General features: G+C 38.3%; 2 protein-coding genes and 1 long non-coding RNA gene across 3 annotated transcripts; 2 read left to right on the forward strand and 1 right to left on the reverse strand.

The window, feature by feature from the left end:
• The first annotated feature begins 9 nt into the window (after positions 1-9).
• LOC120575965 (uncharacterized) lies at positions 10-6,155 on the forward strand. Its single transcript, XM_039826893.1, has 3 exons — positions 10-169; positions 491-2,360; positions 2,641-6,155. The coding sequence occupies exons 1-3, from the start codon at positions 10-12 to the stop codon at positions 6,104-6,106; spliced, it is 5,496 nt and encodes a 1,831-aa protein (XP_039682827.1). The 3' UTR covers positions 6,107-6,155.
• A 6,638-nt stretch (positions 6,156-12,793) lies between these two features.
• Positions 12,794-13,889, forward strand: LOC11417506 (uncharacterized). The gene is made up of 2 exons (XR_003012797.2): positions 12,794-13,104; positions 13,232-13,889. It is a non-coding gene; the product is annotated as an uncharacterized lncRNA (long non-coding RNA).
• Positions 13,890-14,329: 440 nt separating this feature from the next.
• LOC11413011 ((+)-cis,trans-nepetalactol synthase NEPS2) lies at positions 14,330-15,608 on the reverse strand. The gene is made up of 2 exons (XM_003618811.4): positions 15,260-15,608; positions 14,330-15,134 (listed from the first exon to the last, which is right to left on the reverse strand). Exons 1-2 carry the CDS (start codon positions 15,533-15,535, stop codon positions 14,610-14,612), a joined length of 801 nt encoding a protein of 266 aa, XP_003618859.1. The 5' UTR covers positions 15,536-15,608; the 3' UTR covers positions 14,330-14,609.
• Between the last annotated feature and the right edge of the window lie 852 nt (positions 15,609-16,460).

The following is a 16,460-nucleotide window of genomic DNA, read 5'->3' on the forward strand; positions in this document are numbered from 1 at the left end:
TACAAAAAGATGGTTGGGAGTACACCAAAGAGCTTCGCGGAGATGGTTGGTATGGGAGTACAGTTAGAAGAAGGAGTCCGAGAAGGACGCTTAGTAAAGAATACACCTCCTGCCAGTGGGACCAAGAAGACCGGGAACCATTTTCCGAGGAAGAAAGAACAAGAAGTCGGTATGGTGACTCATGGAGGGCCTCAACAAACTTATCCAGCCTATCAACACATTGCTGCCATCACACCCACCTCTCACCCTTTTCAACAAACAAATAACTATCCTCAAATACCACAATATCCTCAACTCCCACAAAATCCTTCACCCCAAAATACTCAACAACAAAATTTCCAACAACAACCATACCAACAACAACCATACCAACAATTCCCATACCAACAATACCCTCAACAAAATTTCCAACAACAACCTTATCAACAACGCCCACAACAACCGCGACCACCAAGAATGCCGATTAACCCAATACCAGTCACCTATGCAGAATTACTTCCCGGCTTACTCAAGAAAAACCTTGTCCAAACTAGAACAGCTCCTCCTATCCCAGAAAAACTACCCTCTTGGTATAGACTTGACCAAACTTGTGACTTCCATGAAGGGGGCCGTGGCCATAACATTGAAACTTGTTATGCCTTTAAAAGCACAGTGCAGAGGTTGATCAATGACGGAAAAATAACTTTCACAGACTCGGCGCCAAATATTCAAACAAACCCATTGCCAAATCATGGTGCCGCAACGGTCAACATGATCGAAGATTGTCAAAAGACTCGTCCCATTCTGAATGTTCAACATATTAGGACACCCTTGGTCCCGTTACATGCCAAGTTATGCAAAATTGACCTTTTTGAGCATAATCATGATCTCTGTGAAATATGCCTTGTGAATTCCGGAGGGTGTCAGAAAGTAAGAAATGATATTCAAGGGCTTCTAGACCGAGGAGAGCTTGTGGTCGAAAGGAAGTGTGATGATGTGTGTGTAATAACTCCCGAAGGGCCTTTAGAGGTATTTTATGACAGTCGAAAGTCAACCATCACCCCTCTGGTAATCTGCTTACCAGGTCCACTGCCATATGTTTCTGAAAAAGCCGTTCCATACAAATACAATGCCACCATGATTGAAGAGGGTCGCGAGGTTCCAATACCGCCTCTGTCCAGTGTGGATAATATTGTTGAAGACAGCAGAGTTTTGAGAAATGGGCGCGTTGTCCCCATAGTGTTCCCAAGGAGGATTGATGCTACAGTAAACAAGGAGGTTCGGACTAAAGATGCTGATGTCGCCAAAGAAGTGGATCAACCCAAAGAGGCTGGTACAAGTGCAGAGTTCGATGAGATTCTCAAGTTAATAAAGAAGAGCGAGTACAGGGTTGTTGACCAACTAATGCAGACTCCATCCAAAATATCCATAATGTCTTTATTACTAAATTCTGAGGCCCATAAAGATGCATTAATGAAGGTCTTAGAACAAGCTTTTGTGGATTATGACGTAACGGTGGGTCAGTTTGGCGGAATAGTAGGGAACATCACTGCATGCAACAACTTGAGTTTCAGTGATGAAGAGCTCCCAGCAGAAGGAAGAAACCATAATCGGGCGCTGCATATATCTGTGAACTGTAAAACTGATGCTTTGTCAAATGTGCTGGTGGATACTGGATCATCTTTGAATGTGTTGTCCAAAACAACTTATACCCAGCTCGCTTACCAAGGCGCACCTTTGAGACGAAGTGGGGTAATGGTGAAAGCTTTTGATGGCTCGAGGAAGGATGTCCTTGGAGAGGTGGTTCTACCCATCACAGTTGGGCCACAAGTTTTCCAAGTTAATTTTCAAGTCATGGACATTCAAGCTTCGTATAGTTGCCTACTGGGTCGACCCTGGATTCACGAGGCAGGGGCTGTCACATCCACGCTGCATCAAAAGCTGAAGTTTGTGAAGAATGGGAAGCTAGTAACTGTAAACGGTGAAGAGGCTTTATTGGTAAGTCATTTGTCATCTTTCTCTTTCATTGGGGCGGACGATGTCGAAGGGACACCTTTTCAAGGGTTTACTATAGAAGATAAGAATACCAAGAAGAATGAAGCCTCTATCTCGTCTCTGAAAGATGCTCAGAAGGTCATACAAGCAGGAGGGTCCACAAGCTGGGGAAAGCTAATAGAGCTTCCAGAAAACAAGCACCGAGAAGGTTTGGGTTTCTTCCCATCTACTAGTCTGTCCACAGCAAAGAAGGGCACTTTCCACAGTTCGGGCTTTATCCACGCAATCATTGAAGATGATCCTGAAAGTGTGCCACGAGGTTTTATAACGCCAGGAGTATCCAGCCACAATTGGGTTGCCGTAGATGTTCCTTTTGTTGCTCACTTGTCCAAGTAATGCATTTGTCTAGTTTATGCTTTTCTTTTCAAAAAAAAAAACGAACAAAAAAAATCCTTTCGCCCCGCCCCAAGCGAAAGTGAACTTATCTAGGGCTTTTTATTTCAAGAAATTATCATCAATAAAATAAAAATGTCGTTTTTTTCCCGATGTTTTGCCTCATTTTCTTTTATGCTTTTCTGAAAAGTGGTAATACAAAAAACCCAACATGAATTTTCAAAAAATCTGCATGTATCTTTTTTCTAAAAAAATCATCCATCACATGTGCAGATTAGAAATCGACGAACCCGTTGAACAACATAACCCTATGATCTCTCCCAACTTTGAGTTCCCTGTGTATGAGGCGGAGGAAGAAGAGAATGAAGAGATCCCTGACGAAATCTCTCGACTACTCGAACAAGAGAAGAAGACCATTCAGCCTTATGGGGACGAACTAGAAGTGATTAATTTGGGCACCAAAGAAGACAAGAAAGAAATCAAGGTTGGGGCATCGCTCGAAACAAGTGTTAAAAAGCAAGTGATAGAGCTCCTCAAAGAATATGTTGATGTGTTTGCCTGGTCCTACCAAGATATGCCGGGTCTAGACACTGATATTGTGGTACATCACCTACCTTTGAAACCTGAATGTCCGCCAGTCAAACAAAAATTGAGAAGAACACGTCCTGACATGGCTCTCAAAATCAAAGAAGAGGTACAGAAGCAGATCGACGCTGGTTTCCTCATCACATCAAATTACCCCCAGTGGTTAGCTAACATAGTGCCTGTTCCAGAGAAAGATGGTAAGGTCAGAATGTGTGTTGACTACCGTGATTTAAACAAAGCTAGCCCGAAAGACGACTTTCCTTTACCTCATATTGACGTGTTGGTTGACAGTACTGCAAAGTCTAAAGTCTTCTCATTCATGGATGGATTCTCCGGTTATAATCAAATCAAGATGGCACCCGAAGATAGAGAGAAAACATCATTTATTACACCTTGGGGCACTTTCTGTTACAAAGTAATGCCATTCGGTTTAATCAATGCAGGAGCTACTTATCAGAGGGGTATGACTACTCTTTTCCACGATATGATACATAAAGAGATTGAGGTCTATGTGGATGATATGATAGTCAAGTCGATTACTGAAGAAGACCATGTCAAGTATCTACAGAAGATGTTCCAGCGCCTGAGGAAGTACAAACTTCGTCTAAATCCCAACAAATGCACTTTTGGTGTCAGATCCGGAAAGCTTCTAGGCTTCATCGTCAGCCAGAAAGGCATCGAGGTAGATCCTGACAAAGTTAAAGCCATCAGAGAGATGCCTGCTCCGAGAACAGAAAAAGAAGTAAGGGGTTTTCTTGGACGACTAAATTACATCTCCCGGTTCATTTCCCATATGACTGCAACTTGTGGGCCGATATTCAAACTACTCCGCAAAGAACAAGGTATTGTGTGGACCGAAGATTGCCAGAAGGCTTTTGACAGCATAAAGAAGTACTTGCTAGAACCACCGATTCTCATCCCTCCAGTTGAAGGAAGATCTTTGATCATGTACCTAACAGTGTTAGAAAATTCCATGGGTTGTGTGCTCGGACAACAAGATGAAACCGGAAGAAAAGAGCACGCCATTTATTATTTAAGCAAGAAGTTTACTGAATGTGAATCTCGCTACTCCATGCTCGAGAAGACATGTTGTGCTCTAGCCTGGGCTGCCAAACGCCTCCGTCATTATATGATCAATCACACTACTTGGCTGGTATCTAAAATGGATCCAATCAAGTACATATTTGAGAAGCCCGCTTTGACAGGGAGGATTGCACGGTGGCAGATGCTACTGTCCGAATATGATATCGAGTACCGTTCCCAGAAGGCAATTAAAGGCAGTATTCTTGCTGATCACTTGGCTCACCAACCACTTGAAGACTACCGACCTATCAAGTTTGACTTCCCTGATGAAGAAATTATGTATCTAAAGATGAAAGATTGTGACGAGCCACTATTCGGAGAAGGTCCTGATCCAGATTCAGTATGGGGTTTGATATTTGATGGGGCTGTCAATGTATACGGCAACGGCATAGGGGCAGTACTCCTTACTCCTAAAGGTGCTCACATCCCTTTCACAGCAAGACTCCGGTTTGACTGCACGAACAACATCGCTGAATATGAAGCCTGCATCATGGGTATTGAAGAAGCCATTGATCTGAGAATCAAGAACATCGAAATATATGGAGATTCAGCTCTTGTAATCAACCAGATCAAAGGAAAATGGGAAACTCTTCACGCAGGATTAATACCTTATCGAGACTATGCAAGACGTTTATTGACCTTCTTCAACAAAGTGGAATTACATCATATTCCTCGGGATGAGAATCAGATGGCGGATGCCTTGGCTACTTTGTCTTCAATGATCAAGGTGAATCATCACAATGACGTGCCACTAATCAGTGTCAAATTCCTTGATAGACCCGCTTATGTGTTTGCCGCTGAAGCAGTTTTCGACGATAAACCTTGGTTCCATGATATTAAGGTGTTTCTCCAAACTCGAGAGTATCCTCCTGGAGCATCCAACAAAGATAAGAAGACTCTCAGAAGATTATCTAGTAATTTCTTCCTGAATGGGGATATCTTGTACAAAAGAAACTTTGACACGGTCTTGCTCAGATGTGTAGACAAATATGAAGCTGATTTATTGATACATGAAATACACGAAGGATCCTTCGGAATTCATCCTAATGGGCACACAATGGCTAAAAAGATATTGCGAGCAGGCTACTACTGGATGACAATGGAATCAGATTGCTACAAGCATACCAGAAAGTGTCACAAGTGTCAGATATACGCCGACAAGATTCATGTGCCGCCAACTACGCTCAATTTACTTTCTTCTCCGTGGCCTTTCTCTATGTGGGGCATTGACATGATCGGAAGGATTGAGCCCAAAGCTTCAAATGGACACCGTTTTATCTTAGTGGCTATTGACTACTTCACTAAGTGGGTTGAGGCCGCATCGTATGCTAATGTGACCAAACAAGTGGTGGTCAAATTTATCAAGAATCATATCATTTGTCGTTATGGCATCCCCAACCGGATCATCACCGACAACGGAACAAATCTAAACAACAAGATGATGAAAGAATTGTGTGATGATTTCAAGATCGAGCACCATAACTCTTCACCTTACAGACCTCAAATGAATGGTGCTGTCGAAGCTGCGAACAAGAATATAAAGAGGATTGTCCAGAAGATGGTGGTGACTTATAAAGATTGGCATGAAATGCTTCCCTTTGCATTACATGGATATCGTACTTCTGTACGCACATCAACAGGGGCAATTCCTTTTTCCCTGGTATATGGCATGGAGGCAGTACTCCCTGTAGAAGTCGAAATTCCATCATTGAGAGTCTTATTGGAGGCTGACTTATCGGAAGCTGAATGGGTTCAGAATAGATACGACCAGTTGAATCTAATTGAAGAAAAGCGCATGACAGCCCTATGTCACGGACAATTATATCAAAAAAGGATGAAGCAGGCCTTTGACAAGAAAGTTCGTCCCCGTGAGCTTAAAGAAGGTGATCTCGTGCTCAAAAAGATTTTCTCTTTCCAACCAGACTCCCGAGGCAAGTGGGCTCCTAATTATGAAGGTCCATATGTTGTTAAAAGAGCCTTCTCAGGTGGTGCCATGACTCTACAAACCATGGACGGTGAAGAACTTCCACGACCTGTGAACACAGATGCAGTCAAGAAATACTTTGTCTAAAAATTTTAAAAGAACAGCTCGGTAAGTCGAAAACCCGAAAAGGGCGACTTAGGCAAAAATGAGCGTCTCGGTGGACTGAAAACCCGGAAAGGGCGGTCCAGGCAAAAATTAGAGACAATAAACAGAGATCATTATCCTGATAGAGTGAAAACCCGAAAGGGCAGTCTATGCAAAAATTAAGGATTTAAAAAAAAAAAAAAAAAAAAAAAAAAAAAAAAGAAGACAAAGTAACTGCATCCAGTCGAACACAGATACACTTGGGGCATACCTAATATCAAAAGCATTCGAGCCACAAGATAACGGATTTCAAAGTTGCTAGAGAACGATAGGGTTATGAAACTCAACGTACCTTTCCCTTTTAAATTACCATTACTTTTCAAACTTTGTAAAGAACTCCATGAAGTCATGCCATTGGCATAGCGTCATTCGATCAATAAACTTTGAGCCTTTACCCCTCTTTTGATTCCCATTTGTTTTGTTTCACGAATTTTTCCTCTTTTATTGATGATAATATTTTGAAACAGATTTCTAAAACATTATATAATAAAAAGCATAAACAAATAGATACAGCTCGGCACTCGGGAGTAAAAGAGGCATATATCAACTCAAGAGAGGTTAGATCCTGCTAAAAGCGTGGCTCGACACTAAGGAAAGTCTCTGAACAAACAAATACAAAAAAAATAATAATACAAAGAAGCTCGCTAAGTTGAAAACCTGAAAAGGTGACTTAGGCAACAGAGAGCGTCCCGGTGGACTGAAAACCCGAAAGGGCGGTCCAGGCAAAAATTAGGGGCAAAACAAAAAAATATTCCCGGTGGACTGAAAACCCGAAAGGGCGGTCCAGGCAAAAATTAGGGGCAAAACAAAAAAATATTCCCGGTGGACTGAAAACCCGAAAGGGCGGTCCAGGCAAAATTAGGGATTTTTCAATAAAACAAAAGGCATGACTGCTGAAACATACCAATGGAAGGACACTCTGTGCCGGTTTACAAATGGCGACTTCTTCCAGACTTCTTTCATCGACAATGGGCTCACCCCCCAGGAGGCACCAGTGGCTACCTAGTGCCAGGTTCTTACACCATCAACGGCTCGATTTGCTCACAATAATATCATCTCCAAGGAAGGTTGCCGAGTGTTTGTAATGCAATGTCGGTCCAACTCCCATCTTACCTGTCTTGTCTCGGTTCATCGACTCACGTGTCATGTACATTCATATATCCATACATTCATACAATCATGCATTCACCAATATTTTCACATAATCATACGTTTATGCGTACACGACATATGCATAACATCAATTCACACATAATTGCATCAGTCAAAGCTTACCATTGTGTCAAGCCGCAAGTTTCTACAAATCAACGTCAATTTCAATTTCAAATTCAAAAGTGTCATCCCCGGCGTAAAGCCGTGCTAGTTATGTCACTAATCAATGTCAATTTAAATTTCAAATTCAAAAGTGTCATCCCCGGCGTAAAGCCGTGCTAGTTATGTCACTAATCAATGTCAATTTCAATTTCAAATTCAAAAGTGTCATCCCCGGCGTAAAGCCGTGCTAGTTATGTCACTAATCAATGTCAATTTCAAATTTCAAAGGTGTCATGCCCGGCGAAAAACCGTGCTAAGTCATGCCACTAATCAATGTCAATTTCAATTTCAAAATTCAAAAGTCTCATCCCCGGCGTAAAGCCGTGCTAGTTATGTCACTAATCAATGTCAATTTCAAATTTAGTTTCGAAGTAACATCCCCGGCAGAAGGCCGTACTAGTCATGACACTAGTTGATCTCGATGTCAAACTTCAAACTCCAGGTATCATCCCCAGCGTAGCTGTTCTAGAGATGTCACCAATCCAAACTTTTCAAGCGACCGATTCCAACAAACGAATAGCCTATGCCAGTTTTTTTTCCTTTCGAACAACTAGTTCCAACAAACGAACAACTCATGTCAATCTTTTATCTTTATACCCAGCGACCGATTCCAACAAACGAATAGCCTATGCCAATGTCTTTTACCTTCCGAGCAACTAGTTCCAACAAACGAACAACTCATGCCAATCTTTTATCTTTATGCTCAGCAACCAGTTCCAACCAACGAACAACCTGTGACAAGTGGCCAATTTCAACCAACAAAAAGCTTGTATCTTTCTTTTTTTCCATTTTCAAAACCAAGTCCACAAATGGACATTGAGGTCTGAACCATTGCACTTTGTTTCGAGATGTCGAAACAATGAGGAACAACCATTTTCCCCAGTGAAACCAGATTCCCCAGTAAAGTCGGATCCCTTTCTTCAAAGAATTTGGGTATCCTAGTGTCTTTTCATTCCAGTCGAGCCGTCATTGTCATCATGCATTCATAATTAAATCATGAGCATTCATAAACCTCTTAGGTCAAAATTGGTGCACTTTTGTATTTAAGTCTCTTCGGCTCGTCGAGTCAAAGATTTTACCTTCGAATCTCTGAGCGAAGAAACTTAAATAGGGGCATCTGTCATACCCCAAATTTTGACCTAAGGTCCCACTGACACACGTCTCCGAACTCGGACCAGACTCGCATTTCAGTGAAAAATTCGGCAGGGAGGTATTTTGAAATACCTCATAAAGTTCCGAATCGGGCCCTCTTCTCTCAGTCTTTAATTATTTATTTCCATCTTTTAATTTAGAACTCTAATTTTAATTTTAGTCCAATTTAGATTAAATTTCTTTTATTCCCATTTTAAATTTTCCTTTTTATCCTTTTTAAAACCAAAAATATAGACATTATCCTTTTATTATTTTTAATTTTTTCTTTTTAATTAAAATCCCAAAATTGTCCAAAATAAGTCCAACAAAATAGTCCAAATTCATCTCAATCCTTATACACGTTCTGTTCCTTTTCCATCCCAATCCAAATCCAGTTCATGCCTCATCCGAAACAAATCCAGTAAAAAACAGACGCATTTCCTTTTTTCTCCTCCACAAGCTACTGATTTGTTGCTCATCAGTAACAAATCCTAGCCTCAAACTCACTCTATAAATAGAGACCTGCACAACAAAGAAAAACACGAAGAAAAAACAAAGAACAACAGAAAAGCAGAGACCGGCACGGCAACACACACGCGCACACCCACAGAAGCGCGCAACCGCAACACGACAACACAACAAACACATCGCACAGAACCGGCACGGCTACACACAGCAGAACGCAGCACAACACACACGCACACGCGCCGAAAACAACACGACGGCACAGAAAAGGAAGCCATAGGCACGCACACGACAGCACACACACATACACAAAATCAGAACCAGCCAGGAAGAAACCAAATCGAATCAAAACCAAAGGTATAAAAATTTCTTCCCTTTTTAGATCTAGGTTGAACCGTGCCTATTTTGAAAATTTCATACACAAAATCGGAACCAGAAGGAAGAATAGAGTAGGTGTAGAGAAAAAAAATAAAAAAAAGGAGTTTTTAGCTCCGGCGCGGCGGCGCAGCCGCGATGGCTCGCCGGCCACCGCGCCGGAATCCCACCGGCCCCCCAAGCCTCCCGCCGGAGAAGAAGAGTAGGAAGAGAGAGAAGAGAGTGTTTTTGAGAGGAAATAGGGAAGAGAGAGAAAGAGATGTAAAAATGAAAGAAAAACCGGAACACTACATATATATAGGATCCTGAACCGGTTCGGTTCTCCTGAGCCGAACCAGGCTTGAACCGAACCGGTTTAAGCCCAATCCAGCCTTGTTCCCTTAGGCCCAGTTTCCTTTTTTCCTGCTTCCTGCAATACCCCTGTTTACTACTGCACCCCCACCATGTGTTTGGACCCTTTTTTATTCTTTTTCGTATTTATTTATTTTTTTAGCATTTTAATTTTATTGCAGACCTTAGAATGTAAATAGGCTTTTTATGTAATAGTCATAGATTTTATATTAGGGTAGCCGCGCTTTTTTTCTTTATGCTCCGTTAGTTTATATATTTATTCAAAAATCGCAAAAACATGCAAATAACCAAAAAATCACAAAAATATTTTTATAATAAACCTTGATCCTAAATCAAGTGATCGTCCTTTTTATTTTATTTTCTTAGTCAAATATCAATCAATTTAACTATACTTTGAGTCATCTTTCTTTTAATAAAAAACACAAACCAATCCTTATTTGCCACTTGGCTTTTTCAATTTAAAACCTTTTTCAAAACTAATAAAAAACACACAACCAATCAAACGTCAATTTTTACCCCGAACTACGAGGTTTTGATCCCTCACGGGTACGTAGGCAGAGGACCATGTCCTTCCAAATCAATAAAAAATGTAGATATTTAGGTATTTATTTTTTTTACTTTAATTCCTTCTTTTCAAAAAAAAGCAAGCAAGTTATAGCACATTAATTAAATAAAAATCAAGAGGTTCTTGTAGAGTACTACGGACATAGAGGGTGCTAATACCTTCCCTTTATGTAACTAACCCCCGAACCCTAAATCTTTTCAAATAGGGGTAGTTTGAACTTTTTTCCCCTTTTCTTAATAAAATTAAATGTTCAGTCGTGAAATAATTAGTGAGTCAAAAGCTAATCAAATAGCCTTGATCTCCGAAAAATGACGCGACACATATAATCATAAATGACTCAAAATTCAAAGTCCACAAAATACATATAAAATTAGCTCAGAGTCTGGATGCCAAGTAATCAAACTACATGAACCGTGAGGACGAAGTGTGGTGTGAAGTGAAAGAATGAAAAAACTTGGCCTTTTGTTATTTATAGAACCGGGTCATGAGTACAAATCGGACCATTTGACGAACCGGGTAAAAAGTTGACATGTATAAAAAAATAGTCAAAATCCTTTAAAATCCTCCGATTTTGAACGGATTTCACGCTTCTGTGCGATTTTACCACGTTTTGGGATTTTGCTGTGGATTTGAGTCGTTGAAGCTAGATCAAGTCGCAAAATCCTGGATTTTAGGACTTAAGTCGCGATTTTTGTAGCTACCAAAGTTTGCTTCTCTTTAGTGTATGCTAAAAGCATAGAATAGTGGCTCATAGTCCTTTAACTATAACAAGACGGATTCATATTTGTGATCTATATTGTATATTATAAGAGATGTGAACTTTTCATTTGAAAGCTTATAAATTAAAATTGCATGACTCCGTAGTGACATTCTTTTTTAACACTACATATGAACTTCCACTGATATATTGGCTTCTGACTTTTGAGTATTGTTTGTTATGGTTTTTTAATCAGTAAAAATGATGCAAGAGTCTTTAAATCATGTTCCTTAGATGCAAAACAGAACTCAAGTTAACGTCTATAACAAACATGAACATGTTGAATTTGAATTTCAGACCCTTAGATGATGTATCAGTATGTTTGGTTTTAATGTTTTAATAGAACTTATGTTTAAATTGTAGATCCGACGGTATAACATAAGCAAGAGTAGATATATTATAGGCTTAATTACTCTTTTGGTCTCTTAACTTATTTTTTGGTTTCGTTTTGGTCCCTTAACTATTAAAAGTTTCGTTTTGGTCCCTTAACTTATTTTTGGTTTCGTTTTGGTCCCTTAACTATTAAAAGTTTCGTTTTGGTCCATTAACTTATTTTTTGGTTTCATTTTGGTCCCTTAACTCTTCCTCCGTCAACCACTTTGGTCTTTTATGTTAGGATGAATGTATTAGAGTTAAGGACCAAAACGAAATCAAAAAATAAGTTAAGGGACCAAAATGAAACCAAAAAATAAGTTAAGGGACCAAAACGAAACTTTTAATAGTTAAGGGACCAAAACGAAACCAAAAATAAGTTAAGGGACCAAAACGAAACTTTTAATAGTTAAGGGACCAAAACGAAACCAAAAAATAAGTTAAGGGCCCAAAAAAGTAATTAAGCCTATATTATATATATAATCCTTACTCTTTATTAGTTTATAGGCTTAATTAATGATTTAGTCCCTTAAGTTATTTGTTGGTTACATTTTGGTCCCTTAAGTAATTAACGTTACATTTTAGTTCCTTAAGTTATCTTCTGTCAACCAAATAAATCCCCACCGTTAGAACCGTTAACAAAATGTCTAAGGTGGATACACATTGCAAGTGGTGCACCAAAGACCTCATTAATTTGATTAATATTAACGGTTTGATTTTTTTCTTGAAATTACAACCATTAGTTAATGCATGTCTAATAAATCTTATGGTGCACCACCAACACCTAAGTTTTTTCAACTTTCTTCATCTTCTTCCCTCTTCCTCTTCTTCATCTTCACCCTTATCTTCATACATTCATATAAAATTTTAAACATACCTAGAAAAAAAAAAAACCAGAAAAATAAATTAATAAAAAATTAAAAAAATCCGACCCAAACGATAGGTGTTGATGGTGAAGATGGGATGAAGATGAAGAAAGGTGAAAAAAAGATAGGTGTTGATGGTGCACCGTTAGAATTAGTAGACACTCATCATCTAATGGTTGTAATTTCTAAAAAAAATCAAATGGTTAATATTAAACAAGGGTTAACAGTTTTGACGATGGAGATTTATTTGGTTGACGGAAGATAACTTAAGGGACCAAAATGTAACGTTGAATAGTTAAAGGACTAAAATGTAACCAACAAATAACTTAAGGGACCAAATCATTAATTAAGCCTAGTTTATATGGTAAGTTTTCTCTCAAAGTTTTCACACTTCACTCAAAGATAATTAGTGTTACATTTCCACATCTCCTTCAAAGAAAAATTCTTGTATTTATGCTGTCTTAATGGAAAAAGACTGGCACTAGACATGCATGAAAGCAACCCACCAGGACCACACATGCAAAGAAAGATTCCTTAGTCCTTTAGTGAGCTGTAACCAATTTCTTCATTCTCTTATATTTATACATTTCCCATGTGAACACAAGATTGCATAACTCTGATTCAAGACATTTAGGGACTTTTGTTTATTTGGCTCTCATATGCGTGCAATGACAGTCGAAGATCAGTCACAACTATGTGGATCGACATCCTTAGGCATGGGTGGATTCGGTAAAACATCGAGGAGGTACGCTTTTCTGGAGTTTCCGGAAACCATCTTTAATTTGTCTGTAATTTTCTTTTAGTTTATGTTGTTATCTTTGTTTCTAGGAACACACAAAGCACCATTTCTACATGTTGTTTTTTCATTTCAGGATCCATTACTTGCGACAGGGCGAATGCAAATATGTGAGGTTTTTTGTGTCATGTATGCATTTACTCTTTTGCTTCGATTTTGGGGTTTGATCGTTTACCCATTGAACAAGTAAGGGCCAATGCAGCAACTCCACCACTTGGATCGCTGTTTAGTCCTAAAAACCTTTTATTGGTTCAAAACGGTAGACTCACAAAATTTGGAAGATCAGCAAAAGATAGTCTAAAGCTCAAAAGACGATCAAAATTATACACTCGCAAAATATGTTCAAATTATGACAGTCAAAGCTTTTGGTTCAAAACAAACACAATCACTCACCAAAATCCATGTCAAACAAACTTTGGTTTGGCTTGGTCTCCTCACAAAATCACCAAGTTTTGGAGCTGGTGACAACAATTCTAGATGCGGGCAATGGCTCCCGAGACGAGACGGTTTCACGGTGTAACAGAAAGAGTTTTTACCATGAAAATTTAGAAGAGAAAGAATTGCAATGGGAATTTAGAAGAGAAAGAAAGTATTTTAGAGTTGTAAAAACTAGTTACATTAGTTAGGAGTTAGTTGGTCTAATTGGCTATATAAGCCTTAATGTACTCATTTAATTGATGTAACAATTCTTTCATACTCAATATTATTTTCCATTTCGCTGTTCTATGTACTCATTGATTTTCCAATTCTCTCATAATTATTCCGTTATTTTCTTAAGAAAAATTTCATTGATTCTTTTCTTGAGATTTCAGCATACCTCTTTTTGATCTATGAAAAAAAGATTATCTTGATTCTTACTCAAAACCATTCATCCATATGTTATTCATCTTTTTAATGTGTATCAGTTGGTTTTGAGATAAAGATTTAGGGATACAGTTTTGTTTATTTCCAACTTTTAAAAAGTGAGGATTCTCACTATAACCCTTGTGCCGTTGTGTAACAACATGAAAAAGGTAGAAGGTTTATGGAAGGTCAAAAATTAGAAATAAATATAGAAAATAACTATTTCAGAAGAAGAAAAATATTTATAAAACAAGTGTCAGAAAGATACTGTTGAAGGAGTAAAGGAAGCTTCTTCAAACTATATTCAACGGAACGAGCTACACAAAAGAAGGGAAGAAATGGTTGATAGTTAATGGAAGAAATTTTGAAATTTTGGACTGTAGATTTAGAGATTGAAAAATTAGAGTTTCAATTTATAGATTTGGGGAAGAGTTAATTGTTGTATAACGACCATCAACAAGCGAATGATTTTCTGCATCTCAATCAAATTCATCATCGAATCTTTTTTTCACTTTCGCTCATATTAGTCCATGCTTGTGTGGCACAAGAAAAATGAACATATCAAATAAAGTTGCATAATTCCCTTGATTATTTTTTTGTTGTATAAAACACTATTTTCCATAAGCAAATCCACCGTCGACACTAAGATCAAGGCCGGTGACAAACTCAGCATCATTCGAAGCTAAAAACAATACAACATCTGCCACATGCTTAGGTGTGAGCACCACTCCTTCAAGTCTTGCATATCCCTTATAAGTCTCTTGTGCCTTTTCCTTACTCACCCCTAATAATTTACAAGTCAAAGGTGTCGCTAGTCCATTCGGTGAGACACAGTTCACTCTTATTCCGTGTGCAGCCAGTTGCACACTGGCTGCACGCATTAGCCCTAATACTGCGTGCTTTGACATCGTGTAATCCGTTGACCTCAGGAATCCATGACTACTGTGAACACTCCCCGTGCACACAATACTCCCCCTAATGCGCCCCTCCACCATAGCATGTGCGGCATGTTTCACACACAATGCCATTCCTCGAACATTGATTGTGAATAAACGGTCTAGTTGGGACATGTCGAGTTTCAACACAGTTTGATCGGTTGGACTAAAGATTCCGGCATTGGTGAACATTATATCTACCTGGTGTGAGAATAACATAATTTCATTTCTCTTATAATATTTATTTTCTCATAATAATGCGAAAAATTTTGAAAATAGAAAAAGTTAGACACGCTTCAAAGATATAGGATAGGAAATATTTGAACCTGTCCATAAGTATTAACCGTTGATTGAATGAGATTTTTGACTTGATCTTCGTCTGCTACATCGCAGTGGATGTAGGTGCACCTTTGGTTGCCGATGGACGTAGCTACTTGATTGCCAAGTTCATCTTGGATATCAGCAATCACAACATGGCTGGCGCCTTCGTTAGCAAAGACATGCGCCGTGGCTTCACCGATGCCACTGGCACCTCCTGTGATGATGGCTATTTTGCCTGATAACCTGAGATTAGAGGAGTTTCTGGACATAGCTTCTGCCATGTTTGGCTCCAAATATAGTTCAGCTGCCCAACTTATTATTTTGGGATATATCTTATCTTATATAATATAAAAATGAAATAAAGTAGCAAGGTACAAGCAAAATTTGTCTTCTTATATTTGATTTGTTATATCATGTTTTTTTGGTGGGTTGTTGAAGATATTGGATAGTGGTCCCTTATTGTTTGTTTATTAACTTTGATTGAAAACTTAGGAGACTTTTGTTTGGACCTAAGTGTGGCTTTGATTCTTTCCATGTACTATGGTATCGTATAGCATATATACGACATGTCATATATATAGTGTAATTATGAAGGGTAATTATATATATATATATAGTTTGCTAACTTAGATCAACAAAAAAATATGAAGGTTCCTTGAAGAAAAAAAAAAAACATGAAGGTTCAAGTTAGCGCATATGGACAAAAGTATCCACCTACTACTATTATAAATCATTATTAAATGAAGGGTAATTATGTAATTTAAAAAAATTGTAACTGATTTTTTGTCAAAACTGTCTTGTTTTTTTTTTTTTTTTTTTTTTTTTTTTTAAGGTTGTCAAAACCGTTTTGTCCTTTTTTTTGGGTTGTTTAATGTTTGTAATTGTGACATAAATATATATGTTCATAATAAAAGTGGGTCTAAGTTTACAAATTAACAAATATTTTATCTTGTCCAAAAAACAAATATTTTATAATGAAATTTATTAAATTAACCCGGAAGTAATTAGTTTTAAATTTTAAATAATAAAGATGCCATATTTTAGTTAAAAGAGCAAGAAACATTAGACATGAAGAGGAAGCTAAAGAAAAAGACAACATACATAAGAATCACACTTGCTTGCAAACATATTTTTTAGGAGATTTTTTAGGAGACAGTGAAAATATTTTATACTCTAATTAAAATTTTCCCTTATAAATCTAACCTT

The sequence above is a fragment of the Medicago truncatula genome, chromosome 6, assembly GCF_003473485.1.
Source record: "Medicago truncatula cultivar Jemalong A17 chromosome 6, MtrunA17r5.0-ANR, whole genome shotgun sequence".
In the NCBI taxonomy this organism is placed as follows: Eukaryota; Viridiplantae; Streptophyta; class Magnoliopsida; order Fabales; family Fabaceae; genus Medicago; species Medicago truncatula.

Coding starts and splice junctions, on each gene's coding strand:
- LOC120575965 (XM_039826893.1), top strand. CDS start 10: ATGGTTGGGAGTACACCAAAGAGCTTCGCGGAGATGGTTGGTATGGGA. Junction 170..490: donor GAAGAAAGAACAAGAAGTCG/GTATGGTGACTC, acceptor TCACCTATGCAG/AATTACTTCCCGGCTTACTC. Junction 2,361..2,640: donor GTTCCTTTTGTTGCTCACTT/GTCCAAGTAATG, acceptor TCACATGTGCAG/ATTAGAAATCGACGAACCCG.
- LOC11413011 (XM_003618811.4), bottom strand. CDS start 15,535: ATGGCAGAAGCTATGTCCAGAAACTCCTCTAATCTCAGGTTATCAGGC. Junction 15,135..15,259: donor CGGTTAATACTTATGGACAG/GTTCAAATATTT, acceptor TTCTCACACCAG/GTAGATATAATGTTCACCAA.